This window comes from Mustela putorius, unplaced genomic scaffold (genome assembly GCF_011764305.1).
Source record: "Mustela putorius furo isolate JIRA1106 unplaced genomic scaffold, ASM1176430v1.1 tig00003853_pilon_pilon_pilon, whole genome shotgun sequence".
Lineage (NCBI taxonomy): Eukaryota > Metazoa > Chordata > Mammalia > Carnivora > Mustelidae > Mustela > Mustela putorius.
The window spans coordinates 28,791,893-28,817,658 of record NW_025422005.1 but is presented as its reverse complement, the minus strand read 5'-3'; the positions used below and the strand labels follow the sequence as shown (position 1 = coordinate 28,817,658).

Sequence of the window (25,766 nt, the reverse complement as noted above, 5' to 3'; positions counted from 1 at the left end):
GGCAGGGCTGCACAGGGAAGGCTGTGGTTCTGATGCAGAATCTCTTACAAGTTGGCAGTTCAGAAGCTTGTAGAAACCCATCTTCCCTCTCTCTGGCAACCACAGCTGGAACCAAGAGAGGTTGGGTACATGGGCTCTCCTGCCCTTGAACCCTGCTCTCTCTCCCACTGCAGCGGAGGAACGAGTCTAGCTTTGGCTTAGCAATGAGAGGTTCATGGCTTCTGGGGAAAAATTTGTTTAGAGCAGGATTTCAGCCAGGCAGGGAAAGGAGAGTTTGTACAGAACAGAGGATTAGCCACAGAACATGCAAATTCCAGCCACCAGGTGCTGGCCTTAGGTGTTACCCAATACTGTTACTTGTTTCCTTTCCAGCCAACACCTTGTCTCTGTGGGAACAGGGTGGGGGACGCCTTCCTTCCATCATGGTCTCACCACAGACACTGACCGTCCAGGGGGTTCCAACTTAGCTACATGGTACGCCAGGAAGGAGACTGGCTTTTATTTATTTATTTAAAAAAAAAAAGATTTTATTTATTTATTTGACAGAGAGAGAGATCACAAGTAGGCAGAGAGGCAGGCAGGGGCCGGGGGTAGGGGAAGCAGGCTCCCTGCTGAGCAGAGAGCCCAATGTGGAGCTCTATCCCAGGACCTTGAAATCATGACCTGAGCAGAAGGCAGAGGCTCAACCCATTGAGCCACCCAGGTGCCCCAGGAGACTGGCTTTGGGTGCAACCTGGCATACGTGGGAAAAGGAAGTGGAAACAAAATTATGAGCCTTGAATGCCTGGTTAAGGGTTTTGTTGTTGTTGTTGTTGTTGTTGTTTTAAAGATTTTATTTACTTATTTGATAGAGACCACAAGTAGGCAGAGAGGCAGGCACAGAGGGAGGAGGAAGCAGGCTCCCCACTGAGCAGAGAGCCCAATGTGGGGCTCAATCCCAGGACCCTGGGACCATGACCCAACCCGAAGGCAGAGGCCTCAACCCACTGAGCCACCCAGGCGCCCCCCTGGTTAAGGGGTTTAAAGTTTACCCTATGAGCAGGGGGAAATTTGTCTCCAAAGCTTCAACTAATATGGATAACTCATGGTTATCAGTAGTAGATGTAGGAGAGGTAATAGAAGTCCAGTCCGCTATCTGTTGTGCTATGGAGCCTGTAGGAGGGGTCATAATAGTTAATAGCAAAAAGCACGGACCTTGAAGCTACAGAGCCCCTTGCCTTTGAAACCTATCTTTGCGGATCCCTAGCTGTGTGTGACTTGGGGCAAACCACCTTACCTGTCTGAACCTTGACTTGTAGACTTGTGTATGTCAAGAATAGCTCCCTCATGAAGTATGAGGATTAAATAGCATAACACACATGAGAGTGCCCAGCACACAGTAGGCCTCAGAAACCGGTTCATCCTTCTGTACGAGAGGGTCCATAACTTAGCCAACATTCACTGTTGACGCATGTGTTCGAGCCTTTTCATGCATTACACCATTTTCCTTACCACCGCTTCCAAGGTAGGGGTTAGCAATGCCTCCATTTTACAGATTGGGCACCTGAGGCTCAGAGAGGTGTCTTAGGTCACAGCTGGTAAACCATGGAGCCAGGATTAGACAGGACTAGATAGTCTTCTCCAGAGCTTGAGCTCTTTATGGGTTTTGTTTGCTTGTTTTCAGTATTTTATTTATTTGAGAGAGAGAGAGACAGAAAGAGAACACGAGCAGGGGGAAAGGAGGAGCAGAGGTAGAGACACAAGGGGCAGCTGACTCCCCATTGAGCACAAAGCCTGATGCAGGGCTCCACGTGGGGCTCAATCCCATGGCCCTGACATCATGACCCAAGTCAGATACTTAACGTACTGAGCCACCCAGGTGCCCCGAGCTCTTGTGATTTGATGCAGAATCTTTCACGAGTACTTCCTAAGCTCACGCCACTGTATCCCATATGAACGGCTCCATGAAGAAAAACTTTGTTGGGGGAGGTGATGTGTAAGCTGAGAGCGGAAAGATGAATGAGGTTTTTCCAGGCAGGCAACAAGGGGGAAAGGGCTGTCTGAGGGAAGAGAAGGTTGTTGGGTGGGATCCAATGTGGGGTAGGAGGGTGTGGAGGAAGCTGAGCCAGGAGAGGCCAGCACAGACAGCTCAGGGAAGGGTTTTGACTAACCAGTAAAGACCCTTGGACTTTGCCCTACAGCTTGTGGGGATCTGTAGGAGTCTGAAACAAAGGAATGGCAAGGTAGGATTTGCATGTAGGAAAATGTGCCCATTTCCTGGAAAACTGGTGCTGAAGGGGAGAGCAGGGAGGTCAATGGAAGTGTATTGCAGGGGTTCAGGAGTAAAAAACTTAGGCTGGGAGGGGCGCTTGATAGCTCGGTCACTTGGTTTCAACTCTGGTCATGATCTCGGGGCTGGGGGATCAAGCCCCATGTTGGGCTCCACGCTCAGCAGGGAGACTGCTTAAGATTCTCTCTCCCTCTTTCTCTCCTCCCCCCCCATAAATAAATCTTAAAAGAAAAAAACCCAAACAAACAAAACTGAGGCTTAGGCTAGGGCCTGGTAATGGGGACAGGGAGCAAAGTGTGCACGGGAGAGTTCAAACTGAAAGGAATGAAGGTTCCCCCCAGGGGGAGTGAGTTCGAGTTGTGTTCACAAATTTACCCCCAGTGTTTGGAACAGTGCTTGGCACTTGGTAGATCCTTCATGGATATATGTTGAATGCAAGAACAGAAATTGAGGCCGGCGTGAAGATGGAGAGAGAGGAGTCGAGGACGACTTCCCTCTTTAAGGCTTAAGTGTGTGTCTATCCACTGTCTTCCCTGTTCTGCCTTCTGGGGCCCACACTTGGGACAACCAGCAGGAACCTGCACTGAATCAATTTCTTCTCTGAGCAGTCAACCCATGTGGACTTCCTCAGGGAGGGGCCCAGAGAAGAGGGGACTCTCACTGCTGAAAGCTCTTGGGTGTCGTCTACAAGCCCAGCCCTTGCATTTTACAGATAACAGGACTGGAGTCCAGGATGAGGTCTGAGGTGAAAGGTGAAAGGAGATAGGTTTTCTCCACCCAGTCCTTGGTGGATAATGGGCAGCACAAAAGGCCAGGGAGTGGAACTACCTTGGTCAAGAAACCACAGCTAGGGAAAAGAAGCAGCTGATGAAATGAACACCTACTATGTCCCAGATATTTTCCTAGACCTCTAGACAACGCACACCAACCATGTTCTCCTGTTCTTTCTTTTGAGCAATGCTGAAGAGTAGATACCCTGTTTTACAGATGAGTAAACTGACATAGAGAAGGTAAATAACTTACCTAAGCTCATTAATCGATGGAAGTACTATGATGAGATTTGCAACCCCAGGTTCTAACTCATGCCCACGGGGTCCAGAAATTTCAGTTCGGATCCCAGCTCCGCTACTTCCTAGTCATGAATGTGAACAGTATGTTTTATTTCTTTAGGCCTTGACTTTATCATTTGTACAGTGGAGATATGAACCTCCCTTCCCTACTATTCCAAGAGTTTTGTGAGGATCAGATGAGGCGCAGGATGGGTTAACAGTATGTAAATGCTGAAAAGAATTTAAAAGCTGTGTCTGGCAGTGCCACACTGGGACCTGGAACCCAAATGTCTTCAATTACCATGTTCTTGCAAATCCAATTCAGTTCGATCAGGTATGTGCAGTTTTACAAGACCAGGCAAAAGCGCATAGAAGACCAAAAGCATTTGGGGCTGAGACAGAACTGGGTTTGAGTGAGAGGCAGAAACATTCAAGACTTTCTAGGAAGGAGTGGCAGTCTGATTAAGCGGGAACCAGAAGGCTTGTCATTGAGAGGCCTTGTCTTGAAGGCATGTCCCAGAGTAAGCTCGCTGCTTTCACTTAGAGTGTGTGTTTATTTGGAGTAGTTTACAAGTCGCTGAGGGAGATTATGGGCCATTAAAGCACCCTACCCGCTCCCTACTACTGACAGCTATTTGAATTCCCTCTGCCTGACCTTAGACTTAAGGTCTCCGAGTTCAGCTGCCATGGCGTAATTGTTCCCTACCTCCTGAAGTTAGTTGTGAGGATAAGGAGTAACACAAAGGGAAGCGCAGGCATTGGCACATAGTGGTGCGGGTCTAGCCTGGAAGGTTTCTTGTGTTTTCACATTTATTATTGCATTTGAATCTGAAACGCCCCGTGTCTGCCGGGAAGCGGGCTTAGGGACCCTCCCGGGAGGCTGAGCGACTTGCTCACCGGCATAGTCATGCAGAGGTGGAACAGGCCCTTCAAGCCCATGGCTCAGCATTCCCTCCATATTCCCGCCACAGGTTTCGACCCTGCGACTCCAGATCCTGAGTTCCTGTGGCTGTCTGCATACAGGTGCACCCGGCCGGAGCTCGAGCCGCCCACGCCTTTCGGTTGGAACTCGCCTCCAGGTACCGCGCCGCGGTTCGCCGGAATTGGCGGAGGCAGGTATCCGTCTCGAAACGGCTGGTAGGGATTGGAGGAGATGCGGCTACGGGGGCGGGCACTTTTTCTGTTTAGGGGCGGGGCTATGGAAAAGATCGGCCTTCGATTGGCGGAGGTGACAAGCGGGGTGGGCCCCTCTGAGGGCGGAGCGGGTGGGGCGGTGCGGGCGGCGGGATGAAGAGCTTGAAGAAGCAGGCAGGGAAATGTCCGCCGCCGCCGGCTCTCGAGACTGCGACTCTGCAGGTCTTTGGCGGGCTGTGGGTAGCTGGGCTGGGGCTCGGGGCGGGGAGGGGCGACGGGCCCGGGCCTCGCGCCTCGGGCGCGCACGGTCTGCGGTTTGGCCGGTGGACGCACGGGGCAAAGACCAAGGTCCTGGCCCTTCGGAGGCGGGGACGCTGGGACTGAAGTTCCGTGGGGATATTATTCTTCGCCGGCGTGGTTGAGGGCAGGCGGATGGCTGTGTGGTGCTCAGGGATCCGGAGGCTGGGGTTGTAGTAAAGCTCCGTTCCTGACTCGCTGTGTGACCTGGGGCCGGTCGCTGCCCCTCTCTGAGCCTCGATTTCTCCATTCTGACCTTGCGTGTTTGGCTTGTGTTGGTGGTGCGCTCGCCATGACGGAGCTTTCCTTTGGGCGAGGAAGGGTATGTGTATTGGGGCTTCCCGGCTCTCTTGTCGGTCTTCGGCTCGCCCGAAGATAGATGGGGGTGATCGATGGGGGTGTGCACAGATCTGGAGTCCGAGAGAGCCCTGCCTACCCTGGGACTGGAGGCCAGGATGAGATTACAGGTGAAAGGGACTAGGTTCTTTAAACCGAGCCCTTACTGGGGAATGTTGTGCAGCACAAAAGGCCAATTGTTGAGCAGGAGGTAGTCTTTTGGAAAGCGAGAGGCCCAGGGCTCAAGTGTGGGTCAGTCTGGTGCTTTGGGAGGACCTGCAGACCTGGATTTTCTGTCCAGCTCCTGAATTTTCTGCAAGGGCCCTCTGGTATGTTTTTCTCCTGGGTGTGCCCATGCGGCACCAGTTACGTGTGAGCTCTGGCATGACCACTGGTACCCATTCGTGCCCCTTTTCTCAGCCATTTGCGAAAGATGAAGAGCCTGTCAAGTAGCTGTATAAGTGTGGCCAGCACTCCACTTGCTCTTATAAGGCTTGGAAACTATGAGGGGCTGGGTGGGGATAGCATGTTGCACAAAGTTTGTAAAATGAGAGGAAATTGGGTGAGCAAAGGACTTCCTTAGTGCTTATGCTTTTCCTTCATTGCAGCTGCTACCAGGCGCAGTTGAGGCACCTGAGGGTGCCGACAGTTTGCATCTTTCTTGGGCTTATCTCGTCTCACTTGAACTACTGCTCTTGAGAGGGCTGTTGCTTCAGTTCCCATGACATTCTGGGCTGTGGTGCTGGGGCTGTGAGAGCCTACAACTGAGAACAGGCCCAGTGGCCACGGAAGGGGGTGGGTCGTGTGTTCTTGGCCAGCACCAGGTTGCTGGAGTTCTTCATTCCCTAAGTGGAGAGAGGTCTTCTAGAAGTCCGGACAGCTCTGAAGGCAGCTTGTCCGCCCATGGGTGATAAATGTGCAGGGATCTCAGAATCTTTCGTTTCCATTCACAGAACAAAACCTAGTCACATGCTGGTGAGGAATTATTGTCAAGGTTTTGGTTTTATTTTTGGTTTAAAATGACTTGGCCCCATCTTTGTACCTACAGTAAGTGGGGTTATGCGATTAATTGCTAAGTTGCTCATGGTAAGATTGGTAAGAGAACACCAAGCCCCTAGTTCTATCTCTCATCTCTGTTTCCAGAGTTGCTCTGGCCTCAGAGGAGAGTCCCTCTTTGGGCCTCCTCTGGATGTTCTGGATAGCCGGGGGCCCCAAGGGAAACAGGTAGTGGATTGGATTCTTCCGATATGCATATGATCAAAATATCCACTTCCTGATAGCCTGAGGAACCAACTCGAGGCAAAAGGCTGCTTTAAAAATGCTACTCAGGAGGCACTTCAGAAGAAACAGGGCTCCCTCAAGGAGCTGACGGTCTAACAGAGGGGTCTGACAGATGTGTTGCTGAAATGTGGGCTGCAGGTGGAGTGGTAGCCTGTTCATCTGATTCTCTTGGGCTAAGAAATTGCACTGGCCTCAGACAAGTAGCCCTCACAGGTGGGGACTTTTCTGCTTCACTTATTTGTTCTTCTTCTTTTTTTTTTTTTTTTTTTTAAAGATTTTATTTATTAATTTGACAGAGAGAAATCACAAGTAGACAGAGAGGCAGCCAGAGAGAGAGAGAGGGAAGCAGGCTCTCTGCCGAGCAGAGAGCCCAATGCGGGACTCGATCCCAGGACTCTGAGATCATGACCTGAGCCGAAGGCAGCGGCTTAACCCACTGAGCCACCCAGGCGCCCCTATTTGTTCTTCTTGATGAAGCTTTTTCATAAAAAGGAATAAGGACAAATGCCTTCTTAGTCCTATCCAGCAAGTGAAGGTGCTTTTATCCAGAAAGCTCCTTGGGGTATCCTGCATAGGCCTCTGCACTCATCACTGTCCTTCTGTAAAACATTCACCTGCATTTCATCCTGGGCACATGCAAAGACCTGGAGCTGTGTTCTGGAAGATTCTAAGGTATGCGCTAGAAAGGGAAAGAACTACTCAGAAGTGCCATAGGGGCTCTTCTGGGCTGATTTAACAAAGTGGTAATAACAAACAAATTTTGGTCTTTTGAAGTGGTTTTCTTATTTCCATGGTTGATTCAAAATGAGGCAGCTTTGTAGTAACTCAGATTGCAAATGAGATGTGCTGTGAGTATTTTTTCCCCTGGACCCAGGAAACAAAGCATTAAAGTCTGTCTGGCCTGAGAAAGGAAATGAATGCTATTTATATCTCAGGGCAAGCCTAAAGGGTAACCTAGATCACTAGGGTAGAAGCCAGAGAGAATGTTGGAAAAATAACCCCTGGGATGGTCAGTTCCCTCACCCCATCCCCTCTCAGTAAGTAAAATCTCTGGGACCAACATATCCTTTTAGCGTGGAGAAAAGGAATTCTCTTAGATGTTTCTGCAGGTGGGAATATTGCCCATCCTCTCTCTCTGTGCCTTTGTGGGAAGCTCCACTGGCTTCTAAGCAAATGAGTTTGAATCACCTTGTTTCTTTAAACAAAGAGAACTGTGCTCTTTTTTCTTCCTTCTTTTGTTGTTCCCTTCTCTATTTTCCCTCTTTGTCCCATTTAACCTCATGTTCCTTTCCAGAACAGGAGAGCCCCCCCCCACCCCTACTTTTCTTTCCCTCAGAAAACAGTTTCTGTTGGAATTCTACAGTGGGAGTCTAGAGCAAGAGAAGTGACCCACAAACATTCACTTAGAAGTAGAGCTCTGCACAGAAAATTCCTCAGGGACTGAAGGTTCAGGAAGAGAGGCATCAATATTTATTAGAGGGAAGACAGTGTTGGAACATAAAAGTTAGCTGACTTGCATGTTTTCTTTGCTGCTTAAAATATACTGTAACAAATTTGTAGGCTTTACCAGTGATGATGCTTAGGCTAGCTGGCAGAAGCTGGATGAATGATGAGGATTTGAACAAACTGTGTGGCTAAGTGGCCTGGATATTTTAATTTTTATTTTCCTTATATCACCTTGGTATAATATTAGCTGTGTCTCTTGATTTTCCTTTCTTCCATCTATACAAGGAGAGTAAATGTTTGTCTCTTAAAAGGTTACCTCTGAATTATTTAGTTAATTTATTTAAAGATTTTGTTTATTTATTTGACACAGAGAGAGCATGAGCAGGGGAGCAGCAGGCAGAGGGAGAGGGAGAAGCAGACTCCCTGTTGAGTAGAGAGCCTGATGCAGGGCTCAATCCCGGGACCCCGAGATCATGACCTGAGCCAAAGTTAGATGCTTTACCGACTGAGACACTCAGGCGTCCCTTTGTTTATTTACTTATAAATATTTATTTATTTGAGGAGAGGGTCAGAGGAAGAGGGAGGGAGAGAAACTCTGAATTATTTAGAGGTGCTTCCTTTTGGGAAACACATTCAGGAATTGCAAATGCGTACTTCCCAGAGCTTAGAAACTGGCTGCTCTCTTCAGGGCCTATCCTAGGCTGGTTTCTTCCAGGTAACCCCTCATCATCTTTCTTCTGCTCTCCCTCCTGTTTCCTTTCTGTTAATACAGTCACTAAAAAACCTCAGTCATCCTGGACTCTTCCCTCTCCTCTCCTAATAACCACATTCTATCCATTCTTTTTCTGCAATTAAAATTTTTTGAAAAATTAAAAAAAAAAATTTAATCCCATAGTTCATATAAGTAGCCTCTTACCTGAATGAACCCAGTGGCTTTCCTACAAGCCTTCCTAACCTTAAGCCTTCTCCGTAGGGATCTCCTTAGACTCTAACTTTTATCTTACCCTACTATTTTGTATGTGAACTTGAGTGTTTTGCCACTTCCTCGTGTCCACATGGCCGTTCAAGTCCTGCACAGCCTGGCTTCAGCCCCCTGCTATCTTATCTCGTCTTATCTGCCCCAGCTCACCTTCATTTCCTCTTCTTCAAACTTGACTGCTGGTAATTTTTGGATAAAGCCCTTTGCGTTTTCATCTTTGTTGACTGATCGTTCAGCTACATTTTTACAAGCTTGAACTTGCTGTCTTAGCATTTTTGCATCCTCTCCCTCCCTCCCCCAAATGCCAGCCAGATTCAGCCTTGCACATCATAGGTACTCAAAAAATGCCTGTGACTTTGAGCTATAGCGACCCAGGCAGTTCATCCCTTGAAGTGCTTAGTCACGTGAGCAGCTCCTGCCCCCTTCCTCTCTGAGCATGCTCTGAACTCCTCTTCCCTCCCTTCCTGGTTTGGTCTTGCCACTTCTCTTTTAGCTGTATGGCCAGACGCAGTCAGTTCACAGAAGGTCCAGCGAAGGGAGAGTCTGGAGGGAAAAAGTTACGTCATCTGTCCAGTGGTCTGTTACCACTATAACCTACTGCTGTGAAGTGGTTGCACTGGAGTCTTCCTCCTTGAAAGCTGAACTGGGGGGAGCCTGGGTGGCTCAGTCGGTTAGGCATCTGCCTTTGGCTCAGGTCATGATCCCAAGGTCTTGGGATCGAGCTCCCTGCTCAGTGGGAAGCCTGCTTCTCTCTCTCCCTCTGCCTGTGGCTCTGCCTACTTGTGCTATCTCTCTGTCAAATAAATAAATAAAATATTTAAAAAAAAAAAGAAAAGAAAGAAAGAAAGCTCAACTGGTCATGGTTAGCCCTTGCCAACCCAAGTCGGATTTGCACAGGGTACAGATTGGAGCTTGAAGCCAGGGCTTATCGGTTTGTAGGAAACAGGATATGTTTTTAGAGATCTCTAAAGGAAGAAAAGAAAAGAAGAGAAAATGAAAAAGCATAGTTATTCAACTTTTTTTTTTTCTAAAGATTTTATTTATTTATTTGATAGACAGAGATCACAGTAGGCAGAGAGGCAGGCAGACAGCCTGATGCGGGGCTTTATCCCAGGACCCCAGGATCATGACCTGAGCTGAAGACCCACTGAGCCACCCAGGCGCCCCTAGTTATTCAACTTTTAATAAAGTAACCGAACTGTTTGGGTGGTGGTTAGGCTGAAATAGGAAAAATTGATTCTTTCCGTTGTTTGTAATGCTGGGTGCCCTGTGTTACAGGCTTTTCTCCAGGATTTCCTGCTTTGTGCGCTATTTACATAGCTCCTCCCACCTTTTTTTTTTTTTTTTTTTAAATATACTCCATGCCCCACATGAGGCTCAAACTCAGGACCCCAAGATCAGGAGTCGCCTGCTCTTCCTACAGCCAGCCAGGCGTCCCCTAGCTCCCGTTTATCATAGAGTAAAATCCAAGCTCTATATGGCATTCAAAGTCTTAACACCTTGGCTATATATTACTAGTATATATGTATTACTAACAAATCCTTTAAAATAAAAATTTGTTTATAAAAATGTATGTGAACTATTATTATTTTCAGTTACCACTTATTAAGTGCTTACTATGGGTCTGTGGGTCTCACATGTGCCATAAAAGTACAGTAAGAGGATATTCGTTTCTCAGATGGATAGATTGAGGCTCAGAGAGGGTAGGTAACATGCCTGTGATCACTCACTGGTCAGTGACAGACTTGAGAACAGAACCGCAGCTGTCAGTTTGAATATAATGCTTGAGCCCTCATCCTTTCATCTCCCCTAAGGCTTCTGAGACAAAATTTTCCCTTCCTACTTGTTTATCCTACTTATGATTCCTTTTTTCTGAGGATACCATAATGCCATATCATTGTACTGAAATTGTTTCTTTTGCTAGAAATGTTTTCTGAACTTCACGTTTTTCTGATAGTTAATATAGTTTACTGGTTAAAAGCACAAGCCCTGGACCCAGATTCCCTGGGTTTGACTCCTGGCTGTGCCATTTATTACTTCTGTGTTCTGGGGCAAGTTACTGAAGATCTTTGTATTTACTTTCTGGTCTGTAAAGTGCAGATAATAATAGCACTTACTGCTGGAGTAGCTGTGAAGATTAAATAAATGGAGAGCATTTAAAGCCATGCCTGGCATGTAGTAAGCCCTGAGTATTTGCTATTAATATCATTCACGATGTGGTTCTATCACTGTCATCATTAACACAGCCTTGACTTGGATTCTGGGTAGTTGGATCTGGATCTGTTTATCTTCCTGTCAGTTGAGCGTATCTCTCTCTCTCTCTTTTTTAAGATTTTATTTATTTATTAGACAGGAGAGAGATCACAAGTAGGCAGCGAGGCAGGCGGGGGACACAGGCTCCCTGCTCAGCAGGGCTCAATCCAGGACCCTGAGACCACCACCTGAGCCGAACGCAGAGGCTTAACCTACTGAGCCACCCAGGCACCCCAGCTGAGTGTATCCCTTGCCACTATGTGTTGCTGTTGTAGGCTGCGACAGTGCACAGTGTGGCCCCCTGTGTACACAGTGCAGTGTCACTGATAAGCACTGAACCAGCTCACTCACTGCTGACAGTTTGAATTGTGAGGTATTTTTCTCCCATGGTTTTGCCGGTTCTTCTAGTGTGCTGGAAAAGGAATGCGAAGGCCAGTAGCTGAGAAGATAGGAAGGGTCCTCCCAGACCTGTCTGGTAGATGTTCAGCAAGGGTAGGGCATGGCCTCCATCCAGCACTAACAGCCACACACCCACACACCCGGTGGACGGTGGACACCATAGTAGTACTTTTGCTTTGTTATCCAGACAGACTCATAGAGAACTCACCTCTGCAAGTTGACAGTTTCATCGAAGATGTTGTGCTCGTGCTTGCAGAGGGGGAGACTGTGGAGGCAGGCAGATCTGGGCTTTAATGTCACTTGTGCCATTTACTGGCTTTGTTCTGTGTCCTTGGGTGCGTCTGCTCTCTGCTGTGGGCCTCAGTATCCTTATTTGCAAAAAGAAGCCAATAATTGGAAATAACAGAGAAGCACTTAGGAGAATCCATGGCAATTAGAGGGTACTTGATAAATGGTAGGCTTTATGATCAGGGCAGTGGGGGGTGAGGAGTGTTGTGGGGGCAAGTGGGAGAGGGAAAAGCACTAACTGTTTCTGCTGGTCTGCTGTGTACCAAGCATTGTGCTAGGCTCTTGACCCAGTTAGATTTCATTTGGTTATTCCTTTGGCTTCTCTGTAAGTTCGGTGGTCTCATCTGCATTTTGCAAATAAGGAAACAAATTAAGTAACTTGCTTGAGGTTTCATACAAGGTAATGAATGGAGTCAGTGACAAAGCCAGGGCTGTTTTATTCTAAAGCCCAAGACTTCTTTCCCCAAACACTCTAATTTCTCTTAGAAGGCCACACAAGTTCTATGGACAAGAAGGTCTCAAGATGTCGGAGAAATGAGACCGGGGACTAGGGGAGTGGGCCTTGTGAGGGAGAGGGGCTTCCCCCTAGAGGCAGGTGTGAGGGTGGCTTACACAATGAACCTGGCCGGATAACCTGGCCGCTGTGGCTGTTTTGATGGGGCTATTTCTAAGTGGTGGAGCTGAGAGCTGGGGAGGAGGGCCAGTTTGCAAAGGGCCTCATCTGCTAGTCCAACCAGTTTGCATCTTAACCTGCAGGCAGCAGTGCAGCGCTGAAAGCTTTGGAGCAGGGAGATAGGAAACCAGAATTCAGTCCGGCCACCTCCAGACACAAAGCTGGGTAGGGAGAAGGGAGAAGATCCTGTAGTGGGAGACTCTTGCGGTGACAAGTTGAGGAGAGGTTGGCCTGGGAGAAGGCAGCCTTAGGAACGAGGCCATCAGCTCTGGGGGCCCAGTGAGAGGGTTGAGCGAGGGGGTTGAGTGGATGGCAGGATTGTATCCCCACCGGGCTGGCAGGCACAGGGCAGGTGCAGGTGACAAGGGATAGCTCAGGGAGAGAGCGTCGAGCAGTCCAATGACCGCTTTCCCTGGGACGGATCAACATAGGACGGCGAGTGGAGGTGTAGACGGTGACAGGACTGCGCTCAGGCAGAGCTGGACAGCTCCGTTTGGAGTGGACTGTGATGATTGAGGATTCTCGTGGAAGAGAAGGAGTGCGACCATCTGCACGACTTTCTCTGGCAGCCACACGTGGCTATTTACATTTCATTTAGGTAAATAAGATAAAAATCCAGTTTCTCATTCGCTCTCTGAACATTTCAAGTGTTTCAGTGTGGCTAGTGGCTATTGTTTCAGGCAGTGAAGTTGCAGAACATTCCTGCCATCACGGGAAGTTCTGTCGGACTGTGCTGGTCTAGATCTTGGGGAGTACCTCCAGATAACTAGGGGACTTGTAGGAGGCAATGGAGCAAGAGGGTGTGATAGAAGGGGCAACCGAATTAAGAAATAATGTTGCTGGGGAAAAAGAAAAAAGAAAGAATGTTGCTGCCTCACAGACAATTCTGGAAAGAAGTCTGATACTTGAATTTGGGTTTGAATTTACTGTTTTTTCCTCCTGTGATGTCCTGTTTGAGAAAAAAGCCCCCTCTCCAGGTCAGTGATAGGCCTGGCCACAAGACATTGGCATTGAGACCTTGCCTCCTGTCTTGGTTTTGAAGATTGGGCCTTCAGTAGGTCTGGTTTGGCTTCTAGAGCTCCTTTTGGCCTTGCAGGGAGGGAGAGGCTCTCGTTAACCATAGGAAGAGAAGATGGCAACCATAGAGGGCAGATTCACTGTTATCTCTGGTCAGTGGAGGAGCCTAAGCTTAGAGAAGTTAGTGACTAGAAGTTAGTGACTTGCCCATAGTCATAGAGCTAATGACTGGCAGAGTCCAAAATGGAATCTGGGTCTTCGATTTCAAAGCCTGTGATAGATGTATATAAATAAAATACACATTGTAGCTAACTTTGAAAGTGCCTATAAGCAAAAAGCGAACGAAGTCCTGCCTCGGAGAAATGACAACTCTCGACCCTTTGGTTTCTCCCCTTCCAGGCTCTCCAATGTGTGTACGTATATGTCTGTAAAATGTATGGGTATATTTATAAGCCTGTTTTATATGTGCACATACATATACTCTATTCCTTTCTGATGTGTGTAGCTTTGTCAGGCCATGCCCTTAACTACCATCTTCATTCCCTTATTAGCAGTTCTGAAGTCCTGAGAGCGTCAAAGACTGAAAATTTTTTTTTGCAAGTTTGGCCCAAGCTCAGTTTGGCAATAAGGCTTGCTTGGACTGACATGAGGCTATTTATAGGCTTTCTTTATCCCACCTCGTATGACTACTCCTAGGTTGCATTGTGGAATTAAAGTGCTTGATTCCTTGGTGTCGCCTCAGACTCTGCTGGGGGTGTTGTATTATAGGCAGCGTAGGTAACATATTAGTTTTCCAAAGTCCCCCAAATGATGGTGCACCAGGCTGGCTCAGTCGGTTGAGCATCTGCCTTCGGCTCAGGTCATGATCCCAGGATCCTGGGATCGCATCCTGCATTGGGTTCCCTGCTCCATGAGGAACCTGCTTCTCCTTCTCCCTGCCCCCAACTAGTGTACCCTCTCTGTCTCTCTCTCTCTGTGTCAAATAAGTAAGTAAAAAATCTAAAATAAATAAATTAATAAAATCCCCTGAGTTTTGAATTCCAAGGTCACCTGGAATTTGGGTTTCAGATCAGGAATTGGGGGATCTGTTTTAGGCTCTGTTGCTGCTTGGGCTAAGGAAGGGGCCTCCAGGGGCATTGTCATCTGTTTAGCCACGCATGGGAGAGGGGGTGTGGTCTCTAAGCTGTGCAGTGCAATGCACAGAATTTGCAAGAACAACACTTCTGCAGTTTTATACACCAGATCAAGCTGTTACTATGGTTGACCTACTTCCTCCATAGTCTCTTCAGGGACATGGTGTCACTTGTAGGTGTGAAAGATGGTCATCAGGAAAGCACCCAGAGGGCACCTGGGTGGCTCGGTTAAGTGTCTGCTGCCTTTGGCTCAGGTCACGATCGCAGGGTCCTGGGATTGAGACCCAGTCGGGCTCCCTGCTCAGGGGGGAGTCTGCTTCTCCCTCTCCCTCTGCCTGCCACTGTGTTCTCTCTCTCACTCTGCTCTCCCTCTCAAACAAATAGAAATCTTTAATTAAAAACAAAATTGAATTTAAATAAAAATAAATAAATAAACAAATAACCAGAAATAATGCTGCACTTGCTCTCTGCCCTGTGGCTGTTTGTTCAACGTGTGTCTACTGGCTGCCTGATATGTTCCATAAATTGTGGTGAGCCGAGGGCCACAGAGAAAAAGCAACTCCTGCTCCCGGGAAGCTTGTGGTCTAGCTAAAGAAGGGAGGCAGAAGGAGTTAAACAGTTTTGGTTCCGTTATGACAAATCCCTTGCCAGGGCAAACCCTGGGTGTGTGAAGATACGAGGGCCAGAGAAGACCTTTTGAAGGAGGTGAATCCCGAGCCGAGTCTGTAAGGATGACTGAAACCCACCCCATGGAGGTGGGATTGGGGGGTGGTTAGGGTCAGGGGTGTGGGTGAGGAGGCAGCGTGCAAAGAGAGAAGTCGTTTTGCTGTGACTCGTTTTGGGGAGGGTGGCAGGAGATGGGGCTGGAAAGGGAGTCTGGGCTGATTACAAAGGTCTTTGTATGTAATACCCTGAGGTTTTGGGTTTATTGCACGGGTGATAGAAGTTATTGTGGGATTTGAGGCACAGGAATGACCTGCTCAGATTTGGGTTTTCTTCAAGATGGTGGCAGAATGGACTGGAGAGGGGAGATAGTGGAGGTGGGGAAGTCACTGAATGTGCTTTCCAGAAACAGTAAGAGCCTAACCTAAGGCATGACCGTAGGGATAGGGAAGAGGGTCAGATATAAAAATATTCAAGAGAGAGGATTTATAGAACTTGGACAAACATGGGAAGAAAGGAAAAACCCAGATGTCAGCTGTTAGATTGGCTGACAAAGAAATGGAGGTCTGAGGTCGGAAAAAGGGCAGAGTGGGAGTAGGGAAGCAGGAGAGGAGGAAGGACAGGAAGCTGTGGTCAAGAAGGAACCATGGGGCTACATGATGGCAAATTTGGCAAAGAGCCGCTGACAGCCAGCTTCCGTGCTAGATTCAGGGGAGAAGAGATTCCGAGAAGACTGCCTTGTGGCTGGAAATCCCCCAAATCATGCCTTAAAGTTTCCATGCACGGAGTGAGGAATGAAGATGTTCTTGTTCTTGCTGGACTGGGTCCTGCGGCAGACACAGCGATGTAGATCTGCAGAGCGATTTTCAAGTCCGCTCATGGACAGCAGCTGAATCCATCGGGACACACCACTTGTCCCCAGGAGATGTCCTTTCAATCTGGCTGTTGGTAGGAACCTCCCCCTCAAAACAAGATCCATAGGAAGCACATGCGGGAACAGAGCTCTAACCCTTAGTCCTTAATTTGCCTTGGCCCATCATAAAGCCCCTGAAGTTCCTACTTTGTAGACGAAGAAACTGAGACCCAAAGAAGGAACTTGTCACACAGGAAGATAATGCCACAACTAGGCTTCAGCTTACGTTTCCTGATACTTGTTTGCATTTAACACTGTAGTAGTTACTAAGCCAGGCGCTGATCCAGATACCTGGGAAAGAGCATGAGGACAAGGCCCCTGCCTTCCAGAGCTTACCTTTCAGGGGGCATAGCCTCCAATAAGCTGAGGAATACTTACGAGATATGATATCAAATGGTATTAGTACTAAGAGGAATGAGGTAACAGGATTGTTACCTTGTTATCTGGTTCCCAGATAGTATGCTGTGGCTCCCCGGCGCTGTGAGGGAATTCACAGTGCGACACGTCAGAGTTGGGACACAGTGTGGGACACATCCCACCGTGGGACATGACAGAGATACCTGTCGTGTCTGCCGTGTCGTGACCTTCTAGCTCAAAGTAGTTCACAGCTTCAACATTAGATGATGCTGTGTTTCTTTTGGTGACACGGTATCTTTGCGAAGCTGGGTTGGGTGGTTGCTGGGATCACAGGCAAATACCAGGCACAAATCAATGTGGCACATCATAAGCGGTGTCCCCTTGGATTCCAAGGTTTGAGAGGGTATGCAGTGCCCAACCTGCATAGCCACCTCCTTAGTCGGTAATTCTGATTATTTCAAAGGAAATAGAAATAGTATCTTTTCCTCCTATTTATGGGTATTCATTTTCAAAGTGCTACTTAAGTTGTTAGAGAAGTTAAATAATCAGCGATTTTATTTTGGTCCTAACTACTTGAACAGCACTGGTCAGTACTTCTTTTGGCCTGTAGGCTCTTTGAAAAAAATCTTTGTGGCAGTAAGGGTGCTGTGGACAGAGGAATCTGGAAGCTCTGGAGTAAGGGGATAGAGTGTCGTGGAGTTGGTGGGGTGCTGTTTAGATAGGGTGGCATGGCCTCTGAGATCTGAGCAGAGCCCTGAATGAAATGCAGAGCCACGCAGAGATCTGAAGGAAAAGCATTCCAGGCAGAGGGATCAGCAAGAGCAAAGTCTCTGAGTTAGGAGTGAGCTCAACATGCCCAGGAATAGCAGGAAAGGAGATGTGGCCAGAGAAGACTTGAGTGAGGGAGAGCGCAGTGGATGGGGCCAGCGGGGTGTGGGGGCCAGCTTCGGGAGGGCCTTCTCAACTCTCTCAGGGGACCAGATTTTATTCTGAGGTGTGGGAAGTGTCTTGAAAGTCGTAAGCACCTTCTTTTCACTCTGGCCGCTGTCTAGAAAACTAACGGCAGGAGTGTGTAAGGGTGGAAGTCAAGAACAGTTAGGAAGCTGCTGTGGTGAGAGATTCCAGGTATGTTTCTGAAGGTAGACCTTGGCTGAATTGCTGATGAATTAGCTGTGGGAATCAGGTGAAGAAAGAGGAGTCTCAAGCAAGTCTCAGGTTTCTGTTCCGCGCAGCTGGTCCGGTGATGGTTCTGTCTACCGAGGTGAAAAAGCCTAAGGGGGGCAGCAGCGCAGAACAGTCTGGAGCTCAGGTGAAAGGCTGGAGCATGGGGACTGGGAGTGGTCAGCATGGAGGTGGTGTTTAAAACTGTGAGACTGGGGCGCCTGGGTGGCTCAGTGGGTTAAAGCCTCTGCCTTTGGCTCAGGTCATGATCTCAGGGTCCTGGGATCGAGTCCTGCATCGGGCTCTCTGCTCAGCGGGGAGCCTGCTTCCCCCCACCCGCCCCCGGCGGCGCCTGCCTCTCTACCTACTTGTGATCTCTGTCAAATAATAAAATCTTTAAAACTGTGAGACTAAGTGAGATCACCTAGCTGGGAAAGAGTGTAGCTGGAGAAGCCGTCTCCGGCCAGGGCTTTGCCGGACCATTGGAGTTCTTACGGTTGGCTCTTATGTCCCTTTGACATACCTTATCCTTGTGGGTGTTTTTATTTTTGGAGTTTTTTAAAGTATTTTCTTGTTTTCTGACACTGGAAGATGCTCCGTCTTGTATATTGCCTACCCCAGTCCTAAAATAACCATATCTCAAGGAGCCACTATTCCTTTTACTGGAGAATGGTGTTGGAAACTAAGATTGGGCATTAAAGATTGGTCCTTGCTACTGGTGTGTTCTTGCTTCTAGGCTGTCTTAGCAGATGGCACAAGGAAATGTACATGTGTATACTTAAATATGTGTATCTCTATATTTCTACATGTAACCGTATGTATCTATATTAGGTAGACATGAACTCATGCTGATATCTCCAATTTTAACCCGTTACCACATTCTAGCCTCTTCCCCTTGTTTATCTGGAACCTCCCACTCCAGCAATGAGAAACCTGGCTCCCACAATCCACTCTCCATTTTTTTTTAAGATTTTTTTATTTGACAGAGAGAGATCCCAAGTAAGCAGACAAGCAGGCTCCCCACCGAGCAGAGAGCCCAATATGGGGCTTGGTCCCAAGACCCTGGGATCATGACCTGGGCTGAGGGAAGAGGCTTTAACCCACTGAGCCACCCAGGCGCCCCAACTCGCTCCATTTTCTTAAGTGTTAAATTCCAGGATCCATGTATAGCGGCTTTAGAATTGTTAACCCATGTCTCTGTGGGAGACAGCGTTATCACTTAGAGTAGAGTGCTTAGGAACAGTTCATTTTGCCTTTAGTCTTACAGATTCCACTCATTTCCAAAGCTATTAAAGTCAGCACTTTTTTCCTCTGTCCCCCCTCAGTGAGGCTGTTTCATACATTTGTAATATAGTTAGATTCCTTTGTCATTTTCCACATATCACTCCAGTATCCTTTGATTTTCAAAATGGTTTTTTAAGAATTTGCATACATTACTGTGTGCTATAAAGTTCTGTGGGTTTTGAAGCCTATGGATAGTGTCATGTATCCACCCTTACAGCTTCTCACAGAATAGTTTCACTGCCCTAAAAAGTCCCCTGTGTGTCACTTACTTAATCCTTACCCACCCACTGCTTACCATCTCTAGAGTTTTGCTTTACCGTAGGTTGTGTGATTGGAGTCCTGCAGCGTGGAGCCTCTTCACAATGACTTCTTTCACCTCACATGATGCATTTAAGATTCATTCATGCCTTTTTGTGACTTGGTGGCTCATTTTTTATTGCTGAATAATATTTTATTGTATAGATAAACCATAGTTTGTTTATCCAGTCATTTATTGAAGGACATCTTGGTTGCTTTCAGTTTTTGTGAGTATGAATAAAGCCACTGTAGGGGCTCCTGGGTGGCTCAGTCAGTTAAGCATCTAACTCAGGTTGTCATGTCAGGGTCCTGGGATCCAGCCCTGCACTGGGCTGTGCGCTTAGTGGGAAGTCTGCTTGTTCCTCTCCCTCTTCCTTTGCCCTTCTCCCCCCTCATGCTCACTCTCTCTCTCAAATAAATAAAATATTTTTTAAAAAATATTTTATTTATTTATTTGACAGAGATCACAAGTAGGCAGAGAGGTAGGCAGAGAGAGGAAGGGAAGCAGGCTCCCCACCAAGCAGAGAGCCTGACTTGGGGCTCGATCCCAGGACCCTGGGATCATGACCTGAGCTGAAGGCAGAGACTTTTTTTTTTTTTTTTAAAGATTTTATTTATTTATTTGACAGAGAGATCACAGTAGACAGAGAGGCAGGCAGAGAGAGAGAGAGAGAGGGAAGCAGGCTCCCTGCTGAGCAGAGAGTCCGATGCGGGACTCGATCCCAGGACCCTGAGATCATGACCTGAGCCGAAGGCAGCGGCTTAACCCACTGAGCCACCCAGGCACCCAAGGCAGAGACTTTAACCCACTGAGCCACCCAGGCGCCCCATAAAATCTTTTTATTTTTTTAAGTTATGTGCTGGTTTTTATATGGACATAAACCTTCAAATAAAATATCTAGCAGTGTGATTGCTGGATCCTATGGTAAGGCTGTGTTTAGCTTTGTAAGAAACTACTAAACTGCTTGCAAAGTGGCCATTTTCCATTCTTACAGTCAATAAATGAGAATTACTGTTGCTTCACATCCTTGCCAGCAATGGGTATTGTCATCTTTTTGGATTTCAGCCATTTTTAAAGATTTCCCAGTATGCCATACATTAACTCTGGTCCCTTGGTTCTCTAAGCTTTAGAGTTCAGTGAGAGTAAAGCAAGAGAGGTAGAATACAGCTGGGGATTTAGTTCTCAGAAATCAGTTGGTGAACCATGGAGTTGTAGAATTCCAGAAACCCTGCCTTTCTTATTTTTGTTGTATGCTGAAGACAATGGGAAGATGACCTGAGACATTCCAAAAGAAGGCTACAGACTTGAGCTTAGATGTTATATATTTATATAAGACACATAAGGAATCCATGTGCATCCAATATTTTCTTTTTTTAAAAAAAAAAGATTTTATTCATTTATTTAACAGAACACAAGTAGGTAGAGAGGCAGGGAGAGGGAGAAACAGGCTCTCCACTGAGCTGAGAGCCCGACGTGGGGCTCGATCCCAGGACCCTGGGATCATGACCTGAGCTGAAGGCAGCCACTTAACCGACTGAGCCACCCAGGTGCCCCGCATCCAGTATTTTCTGTTGAATTGTTGAATGATTGAACTGCTTTTTATGTGCTGGGTTATGGAGATGCAGTGATGAATAAATCAGACATAGTTTGTCCTCAGTGAGCTTCCAGTCTAACTGGGGGATGAACATGATAATACACAGCAGTTGAGGCTCTAATGAGACGTGCAGGGAGCTGTGGGACACCAGTGGCAGGGTATCTGGCCTGATCTAGGGGGAGTTAGAGATGGCATCTTCGAAGACGTGACCCCCGACATGTGGTCTATAGCAGGACTCGGCTAAGTACAGTCCATGAGCCAAGTCCAGCTCACTGCCTGCTTTTTTTTTTTTTTTTTTTACAGCATGGGAGCTAAGAATAGTTTTTATAGTTTTCAATGTTTGAAAAGAATTAAAAGAGATTCATATTTTGTGACATGTAAAAATTATGTAATCTTCAGATTTCAGTGTTCATAAATAAAGTTTTCCTGGAACAAAGCCATGCTTGTGGCTTCTTTTCGCTGTGACAACAGGGTCAGATCGTTGTGATGGAGACGGTTTGGCCTGCAGAGCCTCAGACATTTATGCTCCGGCCTTTTGCAGAGAAGTTTGCTCACCCCTGGCCCCGGGATGGGTAGGAGTTAGCCGTGTAAAGCAAAATGAAAGAAGGAAGTGGGTTTCTGATGGGATTGTGGTGTAACTGCAGTAACTTTAATAGACTATGGCATTCGAGGGGATGGGAGGCAGAGGACTATGGTGAGACATGCAAGAGGGCAGGTGGGATCCGGACTGAAGGGAGACTTGGCAGCCATACTGGGAGGTTTAAGTTTATCCAATGGGAGGCTTTTAAAAGGTCTTAAGTGATGTGATTAGCCTTCCTTTTTCAAAAAATCCTTTGGCCACAGTGTAGAAATTGGGTCAGAGATGGTGGAGTAAGAAGGGAGGCCTGGAGATCAGTTTGAAGTCATTCCAGGGAGATGTTGGTAACATGGGTCATAGGGTCACATTGGCCTGTATTGATTTGAGTGGCATTCAGGAAACAAAATTGAAAGGCCTTGGTGATTGGCATTTTGAAATGTCATTATTTTCACATTTCAAATTTTTGTGTGTGTGTGTGTGTGTGTGTGTTCTGGTTCCTGTGAATGCATGGTCGAAAAATCCATGTTTAGTAATAGTCTTCAGGGCAGAATTCTTTCGTGATGGCTCATGCCTGCAGTGCTCCTTTTAACTTGTATGTTGAAGCAGCCCGGTTCTGTGGCCTCTCCATTCTGTTTTCTGTGGACAAGAGATTTGGCTTTTAAGGAGCAAAGAAGCTATTGGCAGATTACTTTTCCTTTTCAGGTTTATCTTGGTTTAACAACTGTCCCAAAGTATTTATATATTAAAAGTCCTTGGTTTGCTCTTTTGTTTTTGAGGCAATTTATTAACAATGATGGGCTATTCTCTAACACTTTAGACCCTCCCTTTCCAGCGTCATATCTCTGACCATTGGCTCTCTTCTCCTTGAACTTGAAGTTCCACTTGGAGTAAATGGAAATGAGATCACTATCTTATATTTCATAATATGCCGTGTTGCCTCCAAAATGCTTACTCACGTGTCAACTATTTGATCCCAGCGATAAACCTGTGAGAAGGGCAGGGCATGTCAAGTCACTGAGACTGAGAGAGGTTGGATGACTTGCTTGAAGTCAGAAGGTCAGTAAATAGTAGAGCCAGTAAAGGAACTTAGGTCTGCAGCTTGCATAGTTTTTATCCTTTCTGTAAGGCATTCCGTCTCTAGGAAAAGGGAGTCGGACCAGCTGAGAGTTACATTTTCAGAAGTTAAGATCTCTGGATGAAATGCTTGTTTTTTTCACCCTCTCTCTTGTGCTCCACAAGGTACCACCATCTACCTTACCTGTGCTTTCAAGCATTATGTGTACAACCAGTGATTCGTAGACAACAATTAGAGAAGCTGTGGTCTCTATGTTCAAGTCTGTGTAAGCCTGTTTTCATTCCTTCCCCTTCCCCTTAGGTGCTTCTGACTTTGATGATTCACGGTCAGATAAGAGAGGCCTGCTTGTGCACCCAAGCTCTTGCGCTCAGGATACACCAGACAGCTTACTCACAAGGTAATGCAGCTGTCCATTCATTTGTACGTCCTAGGGCCACAGTTCTCCTCAACAGAGAACTGAGACCATTGCTGTGCGTGATGTAAGTTGTCCCAGGGTAGCTGGTTTAAGAAATGTTGGATAGGGGCGCCTGGGTGGCTCAGTGGGTTAAGCCGCTGCCTTCGGCTCAGGTCATGATCTCAGGGTCCTGGGATCGAGTCCCGCATCGGGCTCTCTGCTCAGCAGGGAGTCTGCTTCCTCCTCTCTCTCTCTGCCTGCCTCTCTGCCTACTTGTAATCTCTCTCTGTCAAATAAATAAATAAAATCTTTAAAAAAAAAAAAAAAAAAAAAAAAAAAGAAATGTTGGATATTCATTGAGCATTTACTATGTACGCAGGCTCCATGCTCTTACCTGGATTATCTTATTTTGACCTAAAAGATAAGTACTATGTCTACTCTGTTCTACCGCTGCAGGTGAAAAGACTTTATATCATTTACACAAGATCCAGAACTAGCAAGTAGCCCATCTAGGATTTGAAACTGGCAATCTAACTCTACCTTAGACATCTAGAAGATTAGAAACATTTTTATTTCTCCCTCACATTCTCTTAGGAGTTTCCTTACTCTGAAGATAATTCTTCTTTTTTTAAAAAATTTTTTAAAAAAATATTTTATTTATTTGAGAGAGAGAGACAGTGAGAGAGAGCGCGAGAGGGGAGAAGGTCAGAAGTAGAAGCAAGCTCCCTGTGGAGCTGGGAGCCCAATACGGGACTGGATCCCAGGACTCCAGGACCATGACCCAAGCGGAAGGCGGTTGTCCAACCAACTGAGCCACCCAGGCGCCTGATATTTCTTTTTTTCTGTTTTTATTTATTTTTCTTTTTCCTGATGTGCTCTTATATTTAGTCTGTACACCAGTGCCCCCTGCTGCTCATAGCTAGAAACAGCTGGTCAAGATAAAAAAAACTTGATTGTGTCCGTATTTTTATGCACTTAAGCAGAAAGGAACAATCCCTGAACTTTAAGTGTAGCTGGATCTGTCCTGCTCAGTTCACTTGGAGCCTTTTTGGTTACATAGATACATTTTTACATGGCCGTAATTAGTATGGACTTGATAATATGATATCAGATACTTCTGTGGCCAGAAGTTGTTGCAAGTGCTCTATATCTCAATTCATTAAATAATGTTCGGCAAAAGTTTCTTGCACTTTTATTGGGCTTCTGTTAGGTAAATATGTCAATTTTAAAATTTTGCTTGACTTTAAATGTTGGCATTTGAATAATTGTCAGTTTGGTTATTAAAACTACATAAATAATCGTGAAATACGAACTTTCATTGCTCTTCTTTTATTCCGGATTATTCCTGTGTGAAAGAGTTACAGTAGAATTTTCAAGTCAAAGGGTCTGGGTAGTTTTATAGACTCGTTACATGAGGCAGTAGGGTCTAGAAAGAGTACTGTCACATCTGGGTTCTAGTCCATACTCTGCTGCCATCCAGCTGGGTGGATGGTGCTAGATATTATTTTTCCTATTTGGGAAAGGAAGGGATTAGATCAGAATGTCTTTAAGGCCCCTCCGATCTGAGATCTCTATCAGAAAATCTCCAGATCAGGGGCACCTGGGTGACTCAATGGGTTGAACCTCTGCCTTCAGCTCAGGTCATGATCTCAGGGTCCTGGGATCAAGCCCCGCTTCGGGCTCTCTGCTCAGCGGGGAGCCTGCTTACCAACCTCTCTCTGCCTGCCTCTCTGCCTACTCTGTCAAATAAATAAATAAAATCTTAAAAAAAAAAAAGAAAATCTCTGGACCAATGTGCTATACATTCAACAACACACAAATTTATTTAATTACATACAGATGTAGTGAGTTTGTTTTTGTTTGTTTGTTTTAGTAAATACATTGACTTTGTTCGTCTTCTGTGACTCAGACAATTTGTGTGTGGAAACTTCTAGCTTCATGTTCATGTATTTTGTCATGGGGAATTCATCAGAATGTGATAAAGTTTTGTCTGTTTGTTTTTCTAGACAGAATAAATCCAAGAGTGAAATCACCGACCTGGTCCGCTCCTCCACTATCATGGTATCAGACAAGGCTCACATGTTATCCATGCAGAAGTTTGGGCTACGAGATACAATAGTGAAATCACGTCTCGTGCAGAAAGAAGAGGATTATACCTATATCCAGAACTTCAGGTAGATAACTGGGCAGACTGTTTTCAAAGCAAAATGATCATTCAGCTCTGAAATTTCAGCACTTCACTCCCTACGCTGGATTTGGAAACAGATCCTTCTGCAGGATCTCACCCGGCATTCTCAACATGATCATTTCCTTTCACTCTTCGTGAGCAGCCATTTATTCTGTCTTTTCTGGCCAGGCATGGTGGTAGGTGTGGTATAGCGGAGTCACACAGCTTGCAGATAATTATGGCAGTATTTGAAGAGGTATAAAGGACAGAAGAAGGAACGATATCCTGATATTTGTGTATCTCTTGGTCATTCCGGGCCTTTGAAGGAAGTCATTTAAACTGAAGTTAGTGAAATGAAATTGGTGTTTGGTAATCTTTTTAGACAGGACTACCAAAAGTTAAATGAATAGAGGCTGCAGGATTCTGCTAAATCTTTTTAAATCCGTGCACGGGGCCTGTAATACCAAGTGACATTGCTTCCAGGCATACAAACCATCCCTTACAGTGAGCACTGCAGTTGCTTTCCTTCTGAAGATAATTACCAAGGTACTTTTCATTTTTCTTTCATTTCCCCAGCACACACAGGCTGAGGAATCATTCTGTGGATTATGGGTCTAATGGCTGCCAAGGCTAAATAGCAATGTTCACAGTAGGCCCATACTATTCGAAGTTACCACAAAAGCAACAACTATCATGACAGACTGCAAGTCACCCTTCAGTGTCACAGTC

General features: G+C 46.5%; 1 protein-coding gene across 6 annotated transcripts in view; it reads left to right on the top strand.

Annotated features, from left to right (window-relative positions):
• The window catches only part of INPP5B (inositol polyphosphate-5-phosphatase B), a 48,550-nt gene that overhangs the window by 3,892 nt on the left and 18,892 nt on the right, over positions 1-25,766 (top strand). For 3 of the 6 annotated variants that reach the window (XM_045064220.1, XM_045064222.1, XM_013045743.2), the window contains 3 exons: positions 4,290-4,430; positions 22,777-22,873; positions 24,877-25,044. In XM_045064220.1, coding sequence (XP_044920155.1) covers positions 4,290-4,430; positions 22,777-22,873; positions 24,877-25,044 — 406 coding nt within the window. Of the gene's footprint in view, positions 1-4,289; positions 4,435-4,567; positions 4,675-22,776; positions 22,874-24,876; positions 25,045-25,766 lie in introns of those variants that run through there. The other 3 variants (XM_013045735.2, XM_013045751.2, XM_045064221.1) reach the window with 3 other exon arrangements.